Source organism: Mauremys mutica, chromosome 10 (genome assembly GCF_020497125.1).
Source record: "Mauremys mutica isolate MM-2020 ecotype Southern chromosome 10, ASM2049712v1, whole genome shotgun sequence".
Classification (NCBI taxonomy): domain Eukaryota; kingdom Metazoa; phylum Chordata; order Testudines; family Geoemydidae; genus Mauremys; species Mauremys mutica.
The window spans coordinates 45,695,654-45,715,933 of NC_059081.1; the positions used below are offsets into that span (position 1 = coordinate 45,695,654).

Here is a 20,280-nt window from a genome sequence, read left to right on the forward strand (position 1 = left end):
GTGAGCTCCCCCTGTGGCCAGCCAGCCACTGGACTGCCTCATCCCTAGCCTTTTGAGAAGCTTAGTTCCCACAGGACACTTGAGGGAGTTCTAAGTCTCAGGTTGTGGCCAGCCTCTCTGCAGCAAATAAGGAGGAAGTTCCTTGTATCCTATTTCCCTGTTTGAACTCACAATCGGGCCTTCCTTTTCTGATATACTCATCATCATCACTAATAATAATAATAGCACTTCACTCAGAAGGATACCAAAGCCCGTCACAAATTGTGTCCATAAATAAATCTAACACTTCCAAGGAGGGCAGCAGCAAAGAGGCCATTTAGCACACAAATGGGGGTGCTGGGCTGACAGGAAGGGAAAATTTTAGTCAAGGCTATTGTGGCTAACTGCTGCTGTTTTAAAAAAGAAAAAAATATCACGAGATTTTCAATGTTCATGGAAAGCAGGAAATTGTTTGCTTTCCCCTCCCCCACATCCACTAGTAACTGCTATAATACCCAATTTATCTAGGTCACATGGTTGAAGGCTTGGCTTCTCTGAGATTTGACTCCATGCTTTCAGGCAGTCAGGATAATTCAAACCTGATGTGTACACTGCGTAGCCTTTCAATGCTGCTTCTAAGATTTTTATGTTACTGAACATGATCAGTAGTTGGATAATGGTGCGGGGGTGGGGGGGGCTCCGCAAGCCACACTATACTGCAAAAGGCTCGTGAGCTGTGGTTTGGCCACGTCTGTATTATATGTAACATATACCATACATTTTATAGAAGTCTAAATGCAATGAATCAACATAACATTGAAATGAAATGTTTTGACACTATCAAAACCAAACGCTTCAGTGGCCCTGAACTGACATTTTGTTTTTAATTTTGATTTCACAGGGCATTTTAAAATTTTGTTTTTCATTCTTGAATAGAAGGGTTTTTTCTGACTATCCTGTAGAATGGAAATTCCAGTTCCTGACCAGCTCTAGAATTGAGGATGACACATGGATTGGTGGGCCAGTTTTGTGCATGTGGTATGAAGTCCCTGGAAAAGTGGAGCTCTGTGCAGCTGCACAAAATGGAGTCCTCAGACTACCATATCATTTTTTATGTGCACTATGTGCACTTATAAAATCCAGACGCCCCGAGCTGACACGGTACACTAACAGTGTTGTGCATTGCAACAGATGTCACCTCCATGAGGAGAGCAAAAGAAAAGACACCTAGTGTTACTTTTATACAAAGTCTGTTATTATTAGAATTAGGGGAACATTTGACGTTTATTTTTCACTTCAGAATGAAACAAAGATTTCACATTCAGAGCTCTTAAATAATTCTGCACTGAATTACAGCCATGTTACCCCATTGAAGTCAATGGGACTCCAGTGGGCATTCAGCACATTGTATGGTTCAGCAAAACATCTGTATAGAAAAGGGCCCCAACCCAAACTTTTGGTGAAATTTGGATCCAGATTCTGATCCAGATCAGAACTTAACAACTGCCCCGTTTAATGAGCGGAACCAAACCTCAGTTTATAAGCAGTCTTTAATTTAGAGAGATTTGAATTTGGATCTGGACTTTGCAGTGTAAGTCCATCTCTGCAACTTCACCAGAGTTTCTCAGCATGTAAATCAGTGCAAAAACTGTCCCTCTGTAGAATAGCTTTTAATAGTTTTATCCTAAAGTTCAAACGCCTCCATATTCCCAGTCTTTCCTTTTCCTACATAGCCTGGGCCAAATTCTGCCTCCGGTGTAACCTTATTGAAGCTAGTGGGGTTGCATGGGGTGCAAATCTACACAATATTTGTCTCCCTGAGAATAAAAGATTTGCCTGAGTGCAAACATAGCTATCAGGAGAGAGCCCCTGTAACAGGGTGGTTGGCCCATTAAAAGGAACTGGCTCAGCTCTCCTGCACCAGTCCAGATGCTCCCAATGGGGTCAATTAAGAGGGCAAGGGGGGCTATAAAAGATGAGAGTCAAAGCCCACTGGGTCAGTCAGGAAGAGCAGGAGATGAGTGTGGCCAGAAAGAGGAGGTGGTTCCTGGGAAAGGTCTGAAGGCAGGACAGTAGCAAGAAGGGTTTGCTGGCTGGTGTCCCCAAGCCAGAGGGTGGAAGGTAGGAGGAGCAGCAGCAGAGGGTGAGTCCTGCTAGCTCTATACAGGAGAGCTGGAGCCAAGGGCCAGAGAGGGCTGAAGAAAGAAGAGGCAGTGGAGGCGCTTACCACCTAGCAGCTCCTTGCTGGAGAGCTGGGCCTCAGAGAAACCAAGGGCAGGTCTATACTTACCCACCGGGTCGACGCGTAGAGTTCGACTTCTCAGAGTTCGAACTATCGCGTCTAATCTAGACGCGATAGTTCGAACTCCGAACGCGCTCCCGTCGACTCCGGAACTCCACCACCGCGAACGGCGGTGGCGGAGTCGACTGGGGAGCCGTGGACTTCGATCCCGCGGCGTCTGGACAGGTAGGCAGTTCGAACTAAGGTAGTTCGACTTCAGCTACGCTATTCGCGTACCTTAGTTCGACCCCTCCCCCAGTGTAGACCAGGCCCAAGAGAGGCTCCCAGCAGTGATGCCGTGGGGGTTCCTGTTGTGAAAAGCAAGGCTGTGCCCCAGCAGGAAGAGGCAGAGGAACAAAATAGGACTGATGAGTCCAGGTGTGGTGGAAGACTCTGGACTGGTGAGCTCTTGCCCTCTCCCTCCCTGTTGAGTGGGCTAAGGGGGAAGTTTGCTTCCGATTATATATTGCTGCACACGGCTGTACTGGTGAACTGGACTTAATAAGAAACACACTGGTGCTTACAAACTCAGAAGCATCTGGGGGAGGTAGTTCCAAGGGTGGAGAAAGGAGCCTTGTTACAGGCCCAGTCACATATTCAATGTTTACATCCAGAAATGCACATGAGGAGTCTAAAAAACTTATGATGAAACCCCCTGGACAAATACTTTATGGTGTTTTTTTTGACAGTTGTGAGACTGACAGCCATCTGATTGTAAATAGTGTTGTCTTTAAAGGTAGTTAAAAGACCTTGGGTAGATTCACAAAGGGATTTAGGTGCCTACCTGCCACTTCAGGTGCATAAGTCCAAAACCTGAACACAAGGAGAGGTTTCCCAGCTGTCAACCCCAAGTGGAGATAAATACCTCCCTCTGCCTGGAGTTAGGGACCTAACTTCCTTTGCGGGGTGGAGCTTAGGCCTCTACCCTATCCTCAGCATTGCCTACTGCCTAGCTTAGGTGCTCCCTACTCAGTGTGCTGGCTTTTTTTAATATAATTTCTGCCCCAGGCATTGCATAGGGAGCCTGGGCACTTAACTAAGGGCAGAGGATTTCACTGGGCAACAGGGCTGTCAGAGTCTACCCTCACTTGAAACTGGGCGGTTTCAAAGTGAGGACCCGCATGTATTCTGCCACCATGTCCTATGGGATCTCACCCCCCACTTTGAGCTTGTGGGTTCAAAGATGGGGACCCGCAGGTATTCTGCCACCATGTCAAAGGTCTCACCCCCACTTGGAACTGTTGGGCTCCAATGTGGGGACCTGACTTGGTTTCCCTTTAAACTACCATGTCCTGGTCTGCACCCTCACTTGAAACTGGGGGGTTTCAAAGTGAGGACCAGCATGTATTCCCCCACCCTAAAATCCTAGGGTAGGTCTCCTTGTCGCTGCCACCACTCAATCATGAAATGTGGATTGAGACACAGTCCTTCCCCAAAATCCTAGGGGATTCCAAGAGCCCCAAATCCATGGAGTTCTCACACCCAGGAGAAACAAACCATTCCCCCTGCTTCCTCCCCCCCTCCCTTTTCCTAGGAGAGATACCGGGATCCAACTACAGAGGGATACCTCCCCCTCCCCTTTCCCTGAGAATCCACCCAAGGAAAGACCAACAAGTCCTTAATAGAAAAGAATTTATTAAAGAATAAAAAGAAAATACAGAATCTCTATGAGCCCAAGCTGGACACTCATAGGGTATAACCTTATCAATCTCTGGAGAGAATCCCCTCTCCCCCTTTTCTCAGTAAAAGCAATATCAGCAAACAGGAATAAAGCATTTCCTTTAGCAAACACACAATTGCAAATGTAGAAATCAAATCATAAGACTAATTCGCCTTTCTAATTAATACTCACTATTAATTAGTAGAAACTACTCCAGGAGAACTTGGAGACATGACTGTCCTCTGTTAGATCCAAAAACAGTTCTCACACAGACAAAGGCTTCCCTCCACAGAGATTTGAAAAAATCTTATCTCTGATTGGTCCTCTGGTCAGGTGGTCACCAGGTACTACATGTTAACCCTTTACAGGTAAAACAGACTTTAACCCTTAACTATCTGTTTATGACAAGGGCACCTAAATTTAAACATTGAAATGGAGAACTGAAAGGCTTGTCTGCATGGTCAGATAGTGTGCGGTAACCAGGATGTAAATGTATAGCACCTTAGCCTGCCATGCATTAACTGGCCATGTGGATCCTGCTGCCCTGCACTAAAAGGTCTGTAGCAGAATCTAGATGGCCAGTTAGTATGCAGCAGGCTAGGGCACTGTACAGTCACACCCCTGGCTTGCTGTGTGGACAAGCCCTATGTCCCCTCTGTGGATTTAGTCCCTTGATTTTCTTATTCTTAAAGGTTAACACGTCACAACGTGAACAATTGGTCTTAGAACATCTCAGCTCATAGGTGCAATTCTGATTATGTACTTAGCATGATTTTCAGCGTCCCTGTGGGCACAGCACCTTTGAGAAGCTGTCTCTACTGATTTAATTTAAGCACACTAGCTGTCAGCTATTATGCGATTATGGGTAACTGAGATGACAAAATGTCAGCAAGAAAACTCCAGCTCACACGCAAACCCAGACATTCAACCTCTGCTGCCAACCCCTCAAGCAAGTGCCTGTAGAGAGTAAAGAGATGAGCTTTGCACATATATGAGACACTGTCATATATGTGCAAGGTCTAGTTGAAGTTGTTGTTGGAATATTGGCCCGAGAACCTTCTTACATAAAGATCAGTTGAGAAACGGGTCTTGCTTTCAGTAGGCTAAATTGAAAGCAAGTGGAGCCTATTATAAGCTGAAACATCTATTTCGCTGACTGCGGGGGCTTCTGCTTATTATCTGACGTCTGAAGACTGGCTGACTTGTGCAGGGGGAAGGCTAGTGGGGGTGTTAGGGGAATCAGCAAAATGAATGTTTACATACTAGTAAGAGTTGCTTGGAGCTATGAACGCCTTAACTGTTTACACTTTTAGAGGCTGTCAGTGAGAGATGTATACTAGTCAGTAACAAGGTAAACTGACCTTAATCTCTAGTACATGCTTTATTCAATCTGTGGAGGATTTACAACAGCATTTTTGTGTTGAGGCTGCTGCTTTGTGCTAATCATATCACACTAATGCTGCTTAAAGTAACATTTAAATGCAGGGAGGGGAAAGGGAATGGAAAGTGCAACTTGAGAGAATAAAATGGAAAACAGCCAAACACGTGTAATGTGCATTTATTGGCCACTTATAGTGCTGGTTGTGGCAGCAATGACGGGGGGCATATTGATTTTAGTGTGGGGAGGATTAAGCCTGATTTTTGTAATTTAAGACTTAACAGGAGCTAAGTGGGCAGTTTGGTGACACTTAACAAGCATTTAGCAAATGAGTTCATTCCTGTTGCATGATTGCTGAATGACCATTTGTGATGGTTATGGTGCTCTGTTGGGTATGGTGATGATATTCTAGAGATGCTACTCCAGCTGTGACCCACATAAAACCGTCCTGTTTGCCAGTAGTTTGTTTTATTTGTTGATCATCACTGTATATGACACAGTGGTGGACGCTATAGAAAGCTTAGATTGTGTTACTGAATAATTTCTTTTGGTTGCATGACTTCATTTCCTCCCCATGCGCCTGTGGAGAGACAGGGAACAACCACCCCATATTATACTAACCATACATTTTTTTTGTCACTGAGTTACAATGCACTAAAACATTAACATGCTTAAAGCTGGCACTCTTTCCTTATCCACTGTTGTAAAATCTGGTTGGTGATAATGCCATGGAATCCATAGCACGTGCTGTAATCTGTAGGCACTCCAACACCTGTTAAGAAATGAGCCTTAAGTTTGCATTTCCTTAGTTACTTTAAATCAGAATGACCATAATGCAGGTTTTGTATGTCAATGAACCACACAGTTGTGCCTTTAAACTCTAATTTTGGGGCCCGATGTATTGTTAGCATTATCTTTGATATTTTACACACATTTATTGTGAGTAAACTGCAGCTGTTTGAAATCGATTTCTAATTGTAACTGAAAATTTAAAATCAAGTATTGTATAGGCTTCATCCTCTTTCCAGTGAAGAAAATGACAAAACTCCCATTGACCTCCATAGGAACTGGATCAAGCCCTGTATTTGAAACAGTGTAAGAACCCTGGTTGTGTTCAGGCAGACCGCTGACTCACTTGAGTAAGGCTGGCATGACTAAGGTCTGCATCCTGGGCCAGAACCTGAAGTTCTTGATTATTACTTTGTCCTTTCTCAGGCAAAACTCCCAATGACTCAGCGGGCCAAAGCTAGCAGGAGGGACATATCTTATTTATGGTTCTATTGTGATACCACCATAGAGCACAGGGGAGGAGATGATGTGATATTGCCCTGCATCTAGGAGAGCTCCTAGAAGCGTTGTGCTTTAGACAGATACGCTGCCTTCAGGAGCATCTGGGGAGCACATCTGCTGTGCCTGCCTTGAAGAAGGGCCCATGTGTGCTTCCCCTGAATGGGGCCAACGCTGCCTGGCACAGAAAGTGAGCAGGGGCATAAGCACACAACCTGGGAGACATCAAATGCTGGCAGTGGCTCTAGACTCAAGCCATCCTTGTACTCAGAGAAGGAAGGGAGGGCACAAGGGGAAGTTCCTTTAGCGTCCTCCCTACACACCTGCACAGTCACCCGGTTATAACCTGGCACTCAGCACGGTGTCAATCTCCCATTAACTATGCTACCCTCAACTGAGCTCTGACTGCAGTGGCAGTTTGCCTAGTATATATCTCTCACTGAACAAGGCGATTAAGTGAAAATGAATAAACCTTGCAGAACAACCCCTTGATACAGATTGCAAGTCACTTATGCAAAGGGAAAAGAAGAAAGCCCAAAATAGGCACTTGGGAAACTCTATCACTTCCCTTCTTGCTGCCTGATTTACTGTTTTACAACTGCCTGGATCTCTTTCTTCAGTACATCTTAAACTATTTAAGGACTTAATATAGCTAGGATAAAACTTAAACTGTTTAGTCAGAGGAGTTTTGATTAATAAGGTTAAAGGGCTTAGGGTATATTTTTCCACTGTGGTGTGTGGGAAATTAGCTAAATGTTTTCCATGAACCATAATGAGATGAGAGTTGTGCTTCTTAAATCTTTGTCATATGAAAAAAAATTAAGTACAATAATGCATATTTGGCATCTACATTATGTAGAACCTGGCCAACATACACTGTAGGCTATATTACACTGTATATGTATGTATGTAAAATATTTGGAAGAGTAGAAAGGTATATGGAACTATTATGAATTGTATGTGTGTGGAATTAAAATGATTTCCAATGTGTTATAGGGATTTTATTGGAATGTGAAATTGGGACTTCTTTGCACATCACGTATGTTTTACATTTCTATACAGAACATTTGAATCTTTGTTTAAAAAATAATTCAATGATGTACATCATGCTGAAAATGCTTCCACTCTCTGAAAAATTAAAATAAACAGTGCCAACTGTTTGGCCAGTAGCATTGACATTATGGGACAGCAGCTTGTCTGGTGGCACTGTCATAGGTCTATTGATTTCACTGAAGCTGAGTTCAATGGAGCTATGCCAATATACACCAGCTGAGCATCCGCCCCTATATGCTTGCTGACCTTTAGCGGAGTAGTGGAAATGCACTGAACCACCGGGTAGCTGAAGGCAGTAATCCACACATTATCTCTTCCTGAATTCTTACTGGAGCAGGGAGAATGGAAGATAGTTAAGCAGCAAGAGCTGGAGCCTACAGGCTGCTGAGCTGCTGAAAGATGTGGAGAGGGAGCGTGCTTGCTGCATGCTTTGCACCTGTGAAAGGAGGCTTGTATATAGTGGGCCTGATCCTGTAAAATGCTGAGTGCCATCAACTTTCACTGAAGTCAACAACAGAGGAAGGTGTTTTACACCTTGCACAATTGGGCCTGGTGTACAGAAATGTGCAGCAGGCTGAGCAATGTGACTAACCTCTGTACCTAAGAAGGTGTAGCCAGGGCAGAGATGCTTGAGCACAGTCCAGTGACAGCGCTGCTATGCTTAGCCACCATTTTTTAGGAGTTTCAGGTCTGGTCCACACTAAGAAGCGGGGTCGAACTAGGGTACGCAAATTCAGCTACGTGAATAGCGTAGCTGAATTCGAAGTACCCTAGTTCGAACTACTCACCCGTCCAGACGCTGTGGAATCAAAGTCCGCGGCTCCAAGGTCGACTCCGCCACCGCCTTTTGCAGTGGTGGAGTACCGGAGTTCGAACTATCGCTTCCGGAGTTCGAACTATCGCGTCCAGATTAGACGCGATAGTTCGAACTCCGAGAAGTCGAACTCACCGCATTGACCCGGCTCGTAAGTTTAGACTAGCCCTCAGTCACTCCTCCTGCCAATCTGGAGTAATGGCTCATTCATGTGTGCCTAAGAGGTGCACTTAGTAGAACCTGAAAACAAGGGCAGCTGTGAGGGGCTTGGTCCTGACCATAGCCCAGACATGCATTTGATGATTGTAAGAAAGCAATATCTCTCCTAGCGAGAAGCTCAGTGTCTCCTGCCCTATGCTGGGTACAGTTCCTGCAGGGCCCCACCACTCTGCAGCACCCGCTCCTCTCAACTTGCTGGATCACAGCTTTCAAAGCACCATGTTTAGCAGCCCTCAGCATTGTTCCCCCTCATCTGATGCCAGGCAAGACAGAGGCCTAAGAGACTGAGTTTGCTGCTTGGTTAATATATGTTTGGGTCTAAGAGCTGAGCTCTGTCAGTGCATCTAAACAGCCCGACATGCTGCTTCAAGTGTCATCTCATGAACAGAAAACAGTTAAAAATACAAATAAGGGAACTAATGGTCTGAGCCTACAAGAACTCCCAGTGCAGTTCACGTATGTGGAGCTCTTAACAGATCAAGCCCTAAGTCAGCTTTCACAGCCTTTAATAAAACCCAACTATTTCTGATATTTTTCATTTTCCAATATAATTTTGTTTAAAATATCCATGCAGGTTGTGCATTAGGGGTTCAGAACAGCTCTTTTTATAGAGATGTCAACATTTCCCTAAAGCACGAGTGCTTTTGGGACCATTAGTTTCTCAGTGCTCTACCTCAAACACCACAAAGGGGCCTAATTTTCAGAAAGTGCAGCACACTGACTCTCTGAAAATCAGGCCTATAAGGGGACTCAGGGAGGGCAGCAAAAATCAGCCATTTTGGAAAACTTAGGTTGAGACATTTTGTCAAGTCCTGAAGGTTTGTCACTTTTATTGTGTATATACACATAACAGAGCAAAAAGCAATTTCTTTCATAACAGGAGTGCGTAGGTTTTTATTTTTATTACTATGTTTTTAAATCTGTTACATCTGCAGGCAGTGAACAGGCAGATTCTATTAAATGTAATGGTAATCACCACTCCTCAGGCACCACACAGCAGCAGAGAGTAACTGAGGCAGATGATCAGCTTATGAAACCAAGGCGGAAAGATACACCATTTCAGCACCAAGCACCGTTTGTTCCAGGTAGGGCGCTTCAAGATGCACAATAGACTTTTAGATAGCTAAAGGCTTATCCAATTTCTCATTGACATTGATGTCAATGACTTTTGACTTTTTCTTTCGACTTTTATGGGAGTTGGACTAGGCACTACGAAATGAAGACAAAGAATGTAATGGGACTTTTGTGGGAGATTCTGTTGCTGGGCCTTTCTGAGATGAATGAGGGATGTGCCACGTTGGCATTCAGGTGTTGCAATGCTCCCGCCCCTCCCCGCCTCTTCCAGTGTAAACCATTTGTGTTCTCCTTTTTGTGGATACTGCCTGGTACTTGTGGGGTAGAAGTGTGGGATACAAATCTTTGGCAAGGTATGAGGGGCCAGACCCTTAACTGGTGTAAATTGGCATAGTTTCACTGAAGTCAGTAGAGTGATGCCAATTTATGACAGCGAAGGACCTGGCCCGTTCTTTCTCTAGACAGGTATTCAGAGGGGTGGAATGAACCCAGAGACCAAGTACATAACCACTAGGAGGCTCTTGGTGTCCACTGTGATCCCAAGACTCATTCCTTGGCCATGTGGTACCTATTTTAATTTGCTTTTATAAACTGTGTTTAAAAAACACATGCACACACACATACAAAACCCTCCACTTCTGAGACATAAAGTGGCACCATGTGAATGAGCATGCTCCAGCCAATATAATGATCTATAAAACTGAGTTTATTGCTAAGGGACTTGATTTGTGTGTGTGTGTATGTGTGTGTATTCTTTGACCATATTGGTAACTAGCCCTCTGAAGATGTACTAAAACACAGAAAATCAAAAAGATCAAGATGATATTTCTAGTACACTTGTTTTTCTGTCCCTAAATTATTTTCCATAAAACAGAAGTGTCTTCTATGCAGACATGAGAAACCTAATTCCTGTTGGAACACTAGAAATCCTATTGTACTACTGGCATCAGTTGTGTCCTATGCAGTCATGTAGTGGAACAAAGGGATGTAATTCCAACAGCCTTTGGGCGTCCATGCAGAACTGTCTTGGATTGCAACCCCGGGCACAGAAGTCTAGGGAGAAAAGTGGCAGGACACGCTGGGGGGTAGCCTCACATTGTTTCCACATAGGGAAGAGTTACTTTCAAGAAGGGAAGCAAAGAAGGAGTTGTGACTCTCTTTCAGTGTCCCCCTTGACGTGGCACAGCTACACACCACCTCATGCTCAGAGCTGAGTTTAAAGAGTCATTTAACCTGTATGTGCCTCAGTTTTCTTCCTGTATTGTTCACTATGCTGTACAGAAGTGCCTGCCTTAATTGTAAGTTATTTGATTTTAGGGGTCAGAGCAAACCTCAGCTGTGGAGATATGGGACCATTTTTTTAAGCAAAGTAAAATAAGAAAATGAATTCCACATCCTTCAAAGGCATTAGAAGGTTAATCAGTAGCACAAGATGTGAAATTACCAAATGTTACTGTAATTACATCTGTTCTTAAAACTGGAGATAAGATCTGGGACTGAGTTGTGACATGTGTGCTCCATTTGCCTCAAATAACCATTGTTTTTTGTCAAAAATTAATGAACTAACATATTCAAAAGTGATTTTGGGGGTGCCTCCATTTTTGAATGTCCAACTAGAGACAATTTAAAGAAACCTGATTTTTCAAAGGACTGAGCATCTGCCCTCTGAAAATTTGGCCACTTCAAAATGTCTCATGTTGGGACAGTTCAAATCAGTAGTCATTTCTGAAAATCTTGGCCTGCGTGTTTCTCGTAGAGATGGGCCCAGACCCAAAACTTCGTATCCAAACACTCCTCTATACACTAGGGCATTCAAAACAGATCTAAATCTGAGTTTTGCAAATAGCCATTATATTTCTAATGTGCCACAGCATAATCCAAACATGTCTGGGCTTTGTGGGTGGGGACCGGGGAGGAGGCAGGGTACACAATGTTAATTCAGGCTCACACTATTAAATCAGTCCCAGATCTTATCTCCAGTTTTAAGAACAGATGTAATTACAGTAACATTTGGTAATTTCACATCTTGTGCTACTGATTAACCTTCTAATCTGGTGTTTTGGTCAGGTGGATAAAAGCAAAAGTCAAGCTGTTGATTAACCAGCACAGATTTTATGATGTGACCATGGAAATGTCATAAAGTTGCTTCATTTGCACTCATAAATTATCAGGAATCCACAAATATGCTTTGAGGCAGTGATTTCATCTAAAATGCATTACCAGTTCAAAGTGTATTAGTGCTCGCCTGCTGCAAATGGTTTGGCATTCAGGCTTTTTTCATCAGCATTAATTGGATTAAATTATCTGCAATGAAATCTGAGCCTTTGATTAAAACACTTCTTGGCCTGATGGGGTTAAGAAAGCAAGACAAGAAAAAGGGAAGGTTAAGGTAAAATAAAAAGCAGCGCTTATGCAGTCTTTCTTTTAGAGTGGGCTAGAGAATGAGTTTGAGCAAAGTAATTTTAAAGCACAGCAGCCTAAAGGCACCAACTGATTGTTGGGTTGGGGAAGCAGGAGAGAAATAAGGGGCAAAGGAAATCAGAATGGCATTATGAGTGATAGTGCTGTAGGACTGATGGTAGAAGAGCAAAGTCACCTACAAGAAATGACGTTTCAAAGTAGAATTTAAAACCTGAGCACAGGGACTGTGGAGCAGCAAATGAACAGAGCAAATGTAATGGAGCAAGAAGAGTGTGAACAGAGTGACCTTAGGGCAGCCAGAGTAGAAGCAGAACAGAACATCCTCTGAGCGAGCAACCTCAGGGCAGAGTGTCAACAGAGCAAAGAGTGAGAGGGGTGAAGCAAACTGAGAAGTGGCTCAGGGCAGAGCATATTGTGAAAGCAAAATAACCTTAGGGCAGAATATAAGCAGAACTGATCAAGAGCATGAGTGTAAAGATGAACTCACAGGATTATTTACAGTCAGAAAAAACAGATATTTGGGGGCAAGGGAGACTCATTTATGGATCAGCACTCAGACATATCCTGTTACAATTATTATTATGAAATCTATAACTGTATATGTTGATCTGAGCGCTCTCACATGTACAGAGCAACATCTGCTGCCTAGAATTTTGCCCATTACATTAATATTGTATTGTTTTTTTCTGAGTGATATTTTAGAGGCTATATTTGTGGTTTGACCTTGGTAAACTTTTGTTTTGATGGATATAGATAACCCCTGAACAGCAGCTGCTCTGGTACCTCTTTCTTACTATTAAAAAAGGGCAGAGGGTACGGAGTACATTGCTAATGTAACATGCATTAGGATCAGAATGAGAGAGGATAAGAAGAGTTTAGTTTTGTCTTTCCAGTTTTGTTTTCTACTTAATTAATACGGCTATGGAATCAGTTGTGAAGACTATGATGGTGACCAAGGTTACAAAACGTTTACCCTAGTATCACCGGATAGATGATTGTTTAGTAAACAATTTAGATACTTCTAAATAAAAGGGTACTGGGTACAGCTATGGGCACAACTCAGAGATTGGCCCAACTAGTTCAGAAAACTTAAAGTCCATTATGTCTGGCGATGTAGGATATTATTTTATTATCTGCTTATCGCTGGCTTACTGCTGAGTCAGCTAGTTCAAACCACATAATCTAAAAAGCCCTAGAAAGTGAACTTGGAGAGGCTTTAAACGCCTCTTCCTGCAGCCTCTGAATGACTGTCTGTTATAGTATCTCTTTGGCCTTGTCATAACATTTTGTACCATTGCTGCTGCTATGGAGAATGCTGGGAAATCTTAGAGGTCTAGCGTAGGCACAGCTTTGTGACTTCCTGCAGTCACGGTTGTTCATTGCAGATTAGGTGGAAAAGCTAGAATTTTGTCCTGGTGGATTAAGCGGCTCCACCATGCGGTGCTTTAGAAGCATCCTAGGACAGTAAGGAAGTCACAGAACCTCCATCAAGGCTGAACAACAGCAACAAAAGCTTTCACCTCTGAGAATACACAACAACACGAAAGCAAAAAGTCCCAGTTAAGTGAATTTGTTTCTTTAAACATTTGTAAACATTTATGGTAGGTGCAACAGTCCCAAACTTTTCCCAACAATATCTGGATCGCTCATGTAAGTTAATGCTGACAATGTCAGTAGGACTTTTGCCTACTTATGGACTGCCCGGTGTCAGAATTGTTGTGAGTAAGCAGTGGGCCAGTTAGCTGCTGGACACTGGTGGTTTCTGTATTGCAGCAAGAAAACCAGACACCCAGTGCATGGAGTATAACTTGGGGCATGGGAGAGGGAAGCAGCTGTTTATTAAACATGGTTAGATGTTATCAGGTGTTTCGCCATCTGCACATGGTTGCACTCTAGTGTTTTACTGTGTAGTTAGGTGACACATTCTGTAATACCACTGATCATATGGGCCTGCCTTCATTTTGGAAAACTGCAGTGCAATAGTTTGGAGCTTATTGTGTAATATAATGAGCCTTGTGACAAAGGTGATGGTGGGCTGTAGGTCGGGGAGATCAGTACTTATCACTGATTGTTTCCTTATGAAAAACACAAGTTTACATGAGACAGAAAGTTCAGTGTGCAATGCTCACTCAGTAGTGTAACTCCCACTTTGCAATTGCACCCTAAAAAATAAACTTCACTCTTACCAAAATGTCATTCCGCGGAACTACATCATACTGGTCTTATGTCCTGTGTCCTCCCCTTTAGCTGTAGCTCTTGTTTCATCTCCTAAAAAACTCCAACCTGCAATACTAACTATTCTGCCTCCTAGCAATTTCTGATTGATCTTTTTATTTCGTGTTCATTAAACAGGTACAGCATATGTGCAATATATAGCGTCTTCAGTAAGAAACAACAAGAGATGAATTTGCAGAGCCATCACATTGTTTTGAGCTGAATGCCCATAAACCTACATTTGTGGGGAATTAGAAAACAAGTATTTCTCTTCTTTAAAGGCATTACCTAAAGCACTTGTCCCTGTTGTATGTGGGCACCCAAAATATTGGGTTTTTTTCACTTCTCACAGTTACGCAGTCTGATGCAAGTGGTTTAAAACATGCTAGATAAAGCAGAACTGCGTTGAAGGAGTTGGGTTAATTTTGGGCACTTTTAGAAGGGCTGTGATGCTGCTAAGCCAGTGAAGAGGCCCATAATTTGCCTGCTTGATTTAAATCTGAATAACTGTTTGCCAGTGATTTGGGTGCTGTAATTCTTGACAGTAACAGGAATGATGACAACACAGTATGGAGCACTGATTGACAATATTAGAGACAGGTCCGGTAGCACTGCCTATTAAGGTTGCCTGACACCCCTTACAAGACCCTGTTTTAAGTTGTTTACAAGTTTGCCAAACTTTAACTTTTGGGGCTAAATTTTTTTTTTCATGTCAGGTGTCTGCCTCAAGCCGATCATTTTGGAAAAAATTCAACTAAAAAGGTTCAGCTGTTTCTCAGAATGATGCTGGGAGAAAATGCGTTGTTTTGCAAGGCTAGAAAATTCTTCTTTTTGGGAGGCTGTTTGAATCCATGTGTTAGAGCAGGGGCTTGAAATCTGGCAAGGGGATGGCCTTTGTGTCAGGGATATGCCTTTTGCTTTTCCTGTGAAATAAAGCCCACACTTGGCCAATTTATAACCTCTTTGAAAAAATCTTTTTGCACATGTTCAGTAGAGACATTTTACAGTTTAGTAGTTAATATCTTCAAAGATTCCACTGAGCATGTGCTATTGCCTCACAGTTCCTATGTATTACAAGAGGAGGGTCTGATGAGACTGGGACTGGTGTGGGGCAAGAGAGAAACTGTGATGGGGAGTTGGTGGGGAGAAGTGGGAACCAGGAAGGGAGGCTGGGCCTGGTTGGGCAAGGGGACGGGGTGCTAGGGGGAGACCGGAACTTCCCAGGCATGGAGACTGGGACCGGGGAGAGAGTGGAACTCAGAAGGGGAGCTTGGAGGAGGAAACTAGGACTGGCTGTGCAAGGAGACTGGGATGAGAAGCCTAAAGAGTGGAGATTGGGACTGGTTAGATAAGGAGAATGGGACTGGGGCTAGGAGTCGGGGGTAGGGAAGAGGCAGGACAGGGACAGGTTGGAGTGGATGAAGCAGAAGGGATCACACTTGGAAGGAACAGGCAGAGGACATTAGAGAACGCTCCATGCCAGAGCCTGCAACTGAACTCAAGACTTCTGAGTCTCACTCTTCCTCAGTTGTCAGCAAATATCTGTGAAACTCACTGCCAAATTATGTGTCCCATCTATCTCTAGTGCTGGTCCATATACTATTGCTATCGGTAACTATTTGAGCTCAAGTGACAGAGGTCGATGTGGTAGATCTAATAGTTCCAACGCAGCTGATGAACGTAGGTGGTCAATTTGATGCCACATTATATTTATTTTTTTCTGGCTTTTTAAAAAAAAACATAGGAAATTACCCTAAAAAATTACATTGAAAACATTTAGATTGCAAAGTCAATCACTAAAAAAATTAGGAAATGCCAGAATTAAGGGTGCCTGTGAAATCTGAATGTTTACCTCTATAGGATTGAGTGCACATGACTATCAGGTTCTGAACCATGGGCTAGATTCTGAGCTCAGATATGCCCGGCATAGTCCACTGAAATTAATAAAGTTACTCCAGATTTCTGTCAATGTAAGTGTGACAAGTATCTGTCCCCATGTTTTTTAAGATGGCAAATTGCCTTACTGTGTTTCTCATAGAACACATTAGGTTATTGAAACCGAATAAGTGCCATGGACTGTAATTGCCTGCTCTTCATGCAACCCATACAATTTAACCCTTATGCTTCAGAAAAACAACAACTCTAGTGTAGTAATAGACTAGAACTGGCTGGTTTCATACAGTACCACATGCTAAGAGAATTACCATGACATTGTCTGCCATTGTTGATGGCTAGAGCTGGGCAGGAACTGGATTTTTCATTTCTCAGGGAATACCACAATGTCAAAAAATTTTCTGTTATGAAACAGAACAAAGGTAAAAAATTAAGTTTCCTGCCAAATGAAATTCTGGGGAAAAAATAATTTGGGGTCAATTGAAACATTTTGTTTTGATAATAGCGAACCGTTTCATTCTGATTTTGATTTTTTTTAAATATATATATATTCTAGTATGTAATATAAAATAAGATTGAAATGAAAAGTTATTTTGAAAAAGAAAATCTAAATGTTCCATTCTGACCTTATCAAAACACTTTTTTAAAAAAAGTTTTCCTTTTAAACAAAATTTTCATTGAAACTGACACGTTTCTGCAAAACATTTTGCTTTTGACAAATCAGAACTTTCCATTGGGGAAAAAACATTCCATCAGAAACTTTCCAACCAGCAATATGGCACTGACACGGCTACTAAGCTTCTGTGAGCTGCTCTCTTTCAGTTTGGTATCTCTGGCACGTGTGACGGGGCACACTCTGGATTGCCACATGCTATGAAAGGGAAATCAAGACCCATCTTGGAACAGAAGCAGTAACAGATTAAGGGTAACGCAGTAGAGCTAGCCTTTCTGCACCTCCTATTATCAAAGGGTCTCAGGATGAAGCTTTTCCATTGTGACACAAATATTGATCTGAGACTGTTACAGGCTTAATACATCCCTTTGATAAAGTTCATTATGTTCCACCAAGTTTTTATATGACAATAGCCAAGATTTTCAGAAGTGACTAGGCATTTGGGGGCTTTTTTTGGTTTTGTTCTGTTTTTTGTGGGAAGGGGACACTTCCATTTTTTGGGTGTCCAGCTTGAGCCATTGATTTTTCAGAGGGCAGGTCCTTAACACTTTCTGAAAAGTGGCCCCTTTTAGGTGTCTCAAGCTTGGGTGCCAAAAAATTGAGGAAAATCTTGTGAGCGCTTCAGCGGGCACTTCAGAAAATCTTGGCCTCTGAGGCTATGTCTATTCTTACGATGGTGTGTGGAATATAGACCCTGCATGGGTATAAATAGCAGCATAGACCGAGGCAGTGCTTAGCCAAGTAGTGTACAGACACACCAGAACCTTAGGGTATATACCCTACATGCCCAAGCAGTGCCTCCCACATCTGCAGTGCTATTTTTAGCAGTGTAATAACTTGCTGCCTCGCCCCATCAGCTCCTTTCACTGCCACCTGAAGCTACGCAGTCCAATGTGTAGCTACACATCTCCTACATGCTGCTGCAAGTGTAGATAAGGCCTAAGGCTTATAACAATGGGATGTCTACAAATCAGACATGGGTTTTTTGGGATGCTGAGGTGGCAAATGAAAGTATGCATGACCAGTACGGAAAAACACATTTGTGCTCTTGGAACAACTGCTGAAGAAAATTTTGTTTAAGCAAACATTTTATTCTTTGTATCACTGCCGGTCATGTCAGCTTTGATTATTGGTTACATGTCTGCCTGGCAAATGAGTTAGTCAGAAACTAAATACAGTCCCAGACATATAGTGACTACACATTGTGGGCTGTGGAGGTGGTGCTGAGACCTGGTCATAGAGGCCTTTTATGTTTGTTTTGGACCAGGAGTAATTTCAGACATGAATAATAGGCATGGAATTTGAGGTCACATTTTCCCCCTTTGACTAAAACAATGGCCCTGAGCATGGAACTGGGAGCATTTCTGAGAATGCCACCAGAGAGGTCCTGGATTTCAGTCTCTTCCCTAGCAGCCTAAATTTGGCCTCCAGGATGTCTCTCCTACCCTTCTCTATGTCATTGGTACCTACATGTACTACGACCACCAGCTCCTCCCCAGCACTACACATGTCTATCCAGATGCCGCGAGAAATCCTCAGCCTTCGCACCAGGCAGGCAAGTCATCATATGGTTCTCCTGGTCATCACAAACCCAGCTATCTATGTTTCTAATGATCAAATCTCCCATTACTAACACCTGCCTTTTCCTAGTGACTGGAGCTCCCTCCCCTGGAGAGGTAATCTCAGTGCGAGAGGATACCCTAACACCATCTGGAAGGAGGGTCCCAACTATGGGAAGGTTTCCCTCTGCTCCTGTTGACTGCTCTGCTTCCCTGGGCCTTTCATCCTTCTCAACAGCGCAGGGGTTGTCTGACCGGAGGTGGGACAATTCTACAGTGTCCCAGAAAGCCTCATCAACATACCTCTCTGCCTCCCTTAGCTCCTCCAGTTCCGCCTCCATGGCCTCCAAAGTCCATACTCAGTCTCTGATGGCCAGGAGCTCCTTGCACCAAATGCACACGCGCTAGGACCATAGCATCCAAAAGTCCTTTGCAAAACTCCTGTTGACTTGCCTGGAAGTGATACATTTGTAGCAATGGCAAGATGCAGTTCCCAGAGTAGTTACGTTCCAGTTTTGTGGATGTTGCAAGGGTTAAGTAACCTGTACAATCTTCTAATTAATTTACACAAAAGGTGAATTCATTTAGGAGAGGAGTCAGGAGCAGCTGAGAACAAATGTACAAGGGTTTGGGCCCTGTGTCTGCACTGCGTTTCTTCTCCAAGAGATGTGTTTCAGAGCTCGTAATTAGACAGACGTTCTAGATTCTGATGGCCAAGAACCTACAGCAATCTGCCATTATTTTAGCGTTGCAGGTGCTAAACTTGAGTGAGTGTGATATTGCTAGTCCAATCCAGGAGTGCTGTCGGGAATCCTGGAATGGAAGGAAATACTATTCTATCACAAAAGGTGTAATATGTAATGCTTGTATGAACTGAAAGGTTATGAAAGACAGCACCAATGAGGTCACTTAAAAAAACCCTTTCCATCGTGTTGTGGGATTTTTGATTTAAACAGCCAGTCTGATTTCAATAAATGTGTCTTTAAATACAATCTTTATATTTGCAGGGGTTAAACATCTGAAAAGTCAGAATGACTCAGCATTCCCAGAGGAAGAAGAGAGTGTCAATGAAAGAGAAGAAGAATGGGACCATTAATTAGCATTGGGCTTGTGTAAGAAAGGTTATTGTGAATAACTGAACTGCTAAACTTTCCATACTTAACATGGAATTCCATTGCTTGTGTTTCTGAAACATTCTTCATCTCACCACTCCAGGCACACATAGCAGGATGCTTTCCAGGGAGCATTCCTTGACTGGATTTTACAGCACTCTGCAAACTTGTCCTGTGATACTTGTAACTGAAGATAAACATTTATTTTACAGTCATTTTTCTTTCCTTTTTTATGACTTAAAAATGTAATTTGCAAACATGTTAGTAATCTAACTTCGGTACTGCCAGAGCTTAATTACTGAATGTGATCTGTACTCCAAGACTTATTGTAAATAGTACCAATTTAAAAGTTACAAATAAATACTAAATTCATTTAGACGTGATTTTATGTCGTGCTGTGCTTCTGGCTAACTTGAAGAGAAATTTTTAGGTAAGGTGAGTCTTTAGACCAGGGGCATCTTTTCACATATTAGAGTTACACCTAATAACATACTTCAAACCCAAGCTAAAGCAGAAATGCCTTCTTAATGCTGCACTACATTAGTTCTTTGTAGCTTTCAGTGTATGTACTGCATAAAACAGTTCACCACTTCTTGCTTTCCATAAAGGTATGTATCTGCTACTGTTCAGTCATGTCAGTCATTCAACGATACATTAACTGAT

The 20,280-nt window shown here is 42.9% G+C and overlaps 1 protein-coding gene across 10 annotated transcripts in view; it reads left to right on the plus strand.

Annotated features, from left to right (window-relative positions):
• Positions 1-19,993, plus strand: part of PPP1R1C (protein phosphatase 1 regulatory inhibitor subunit 1C) — an 86,641-nt gene extending 66,648 nt beyond the window's left edge. For 4 of the 10 annotated variants that reach the window (XM_044978577.1, XM_044978583.1, XM_044978580.1 and 1 more), the window contains 2 exons: positions 9,607-9,756; positions 19,513-19,993. In XM_044978577.1, the coding sequence (XP_044834512.1) occupies positions 9,607-9,756; positions 19,513-19,601 (239 nt within the window). In that variant the 3' untranslated portion in view covers positions 19,602-19,993. The remainder of the gene's footprint in view (positions 1-9,606; positions 9,757-19,512) is intronic. The other 6 variants (XM_044978582.1, XR_006572246.1, XM_044978584.1 and 3 more) reach the window with 4 other exon arrangements.
• The last annotated feature ends 287 nt before the right edge of the window (positions 19,994-20,280 follow it).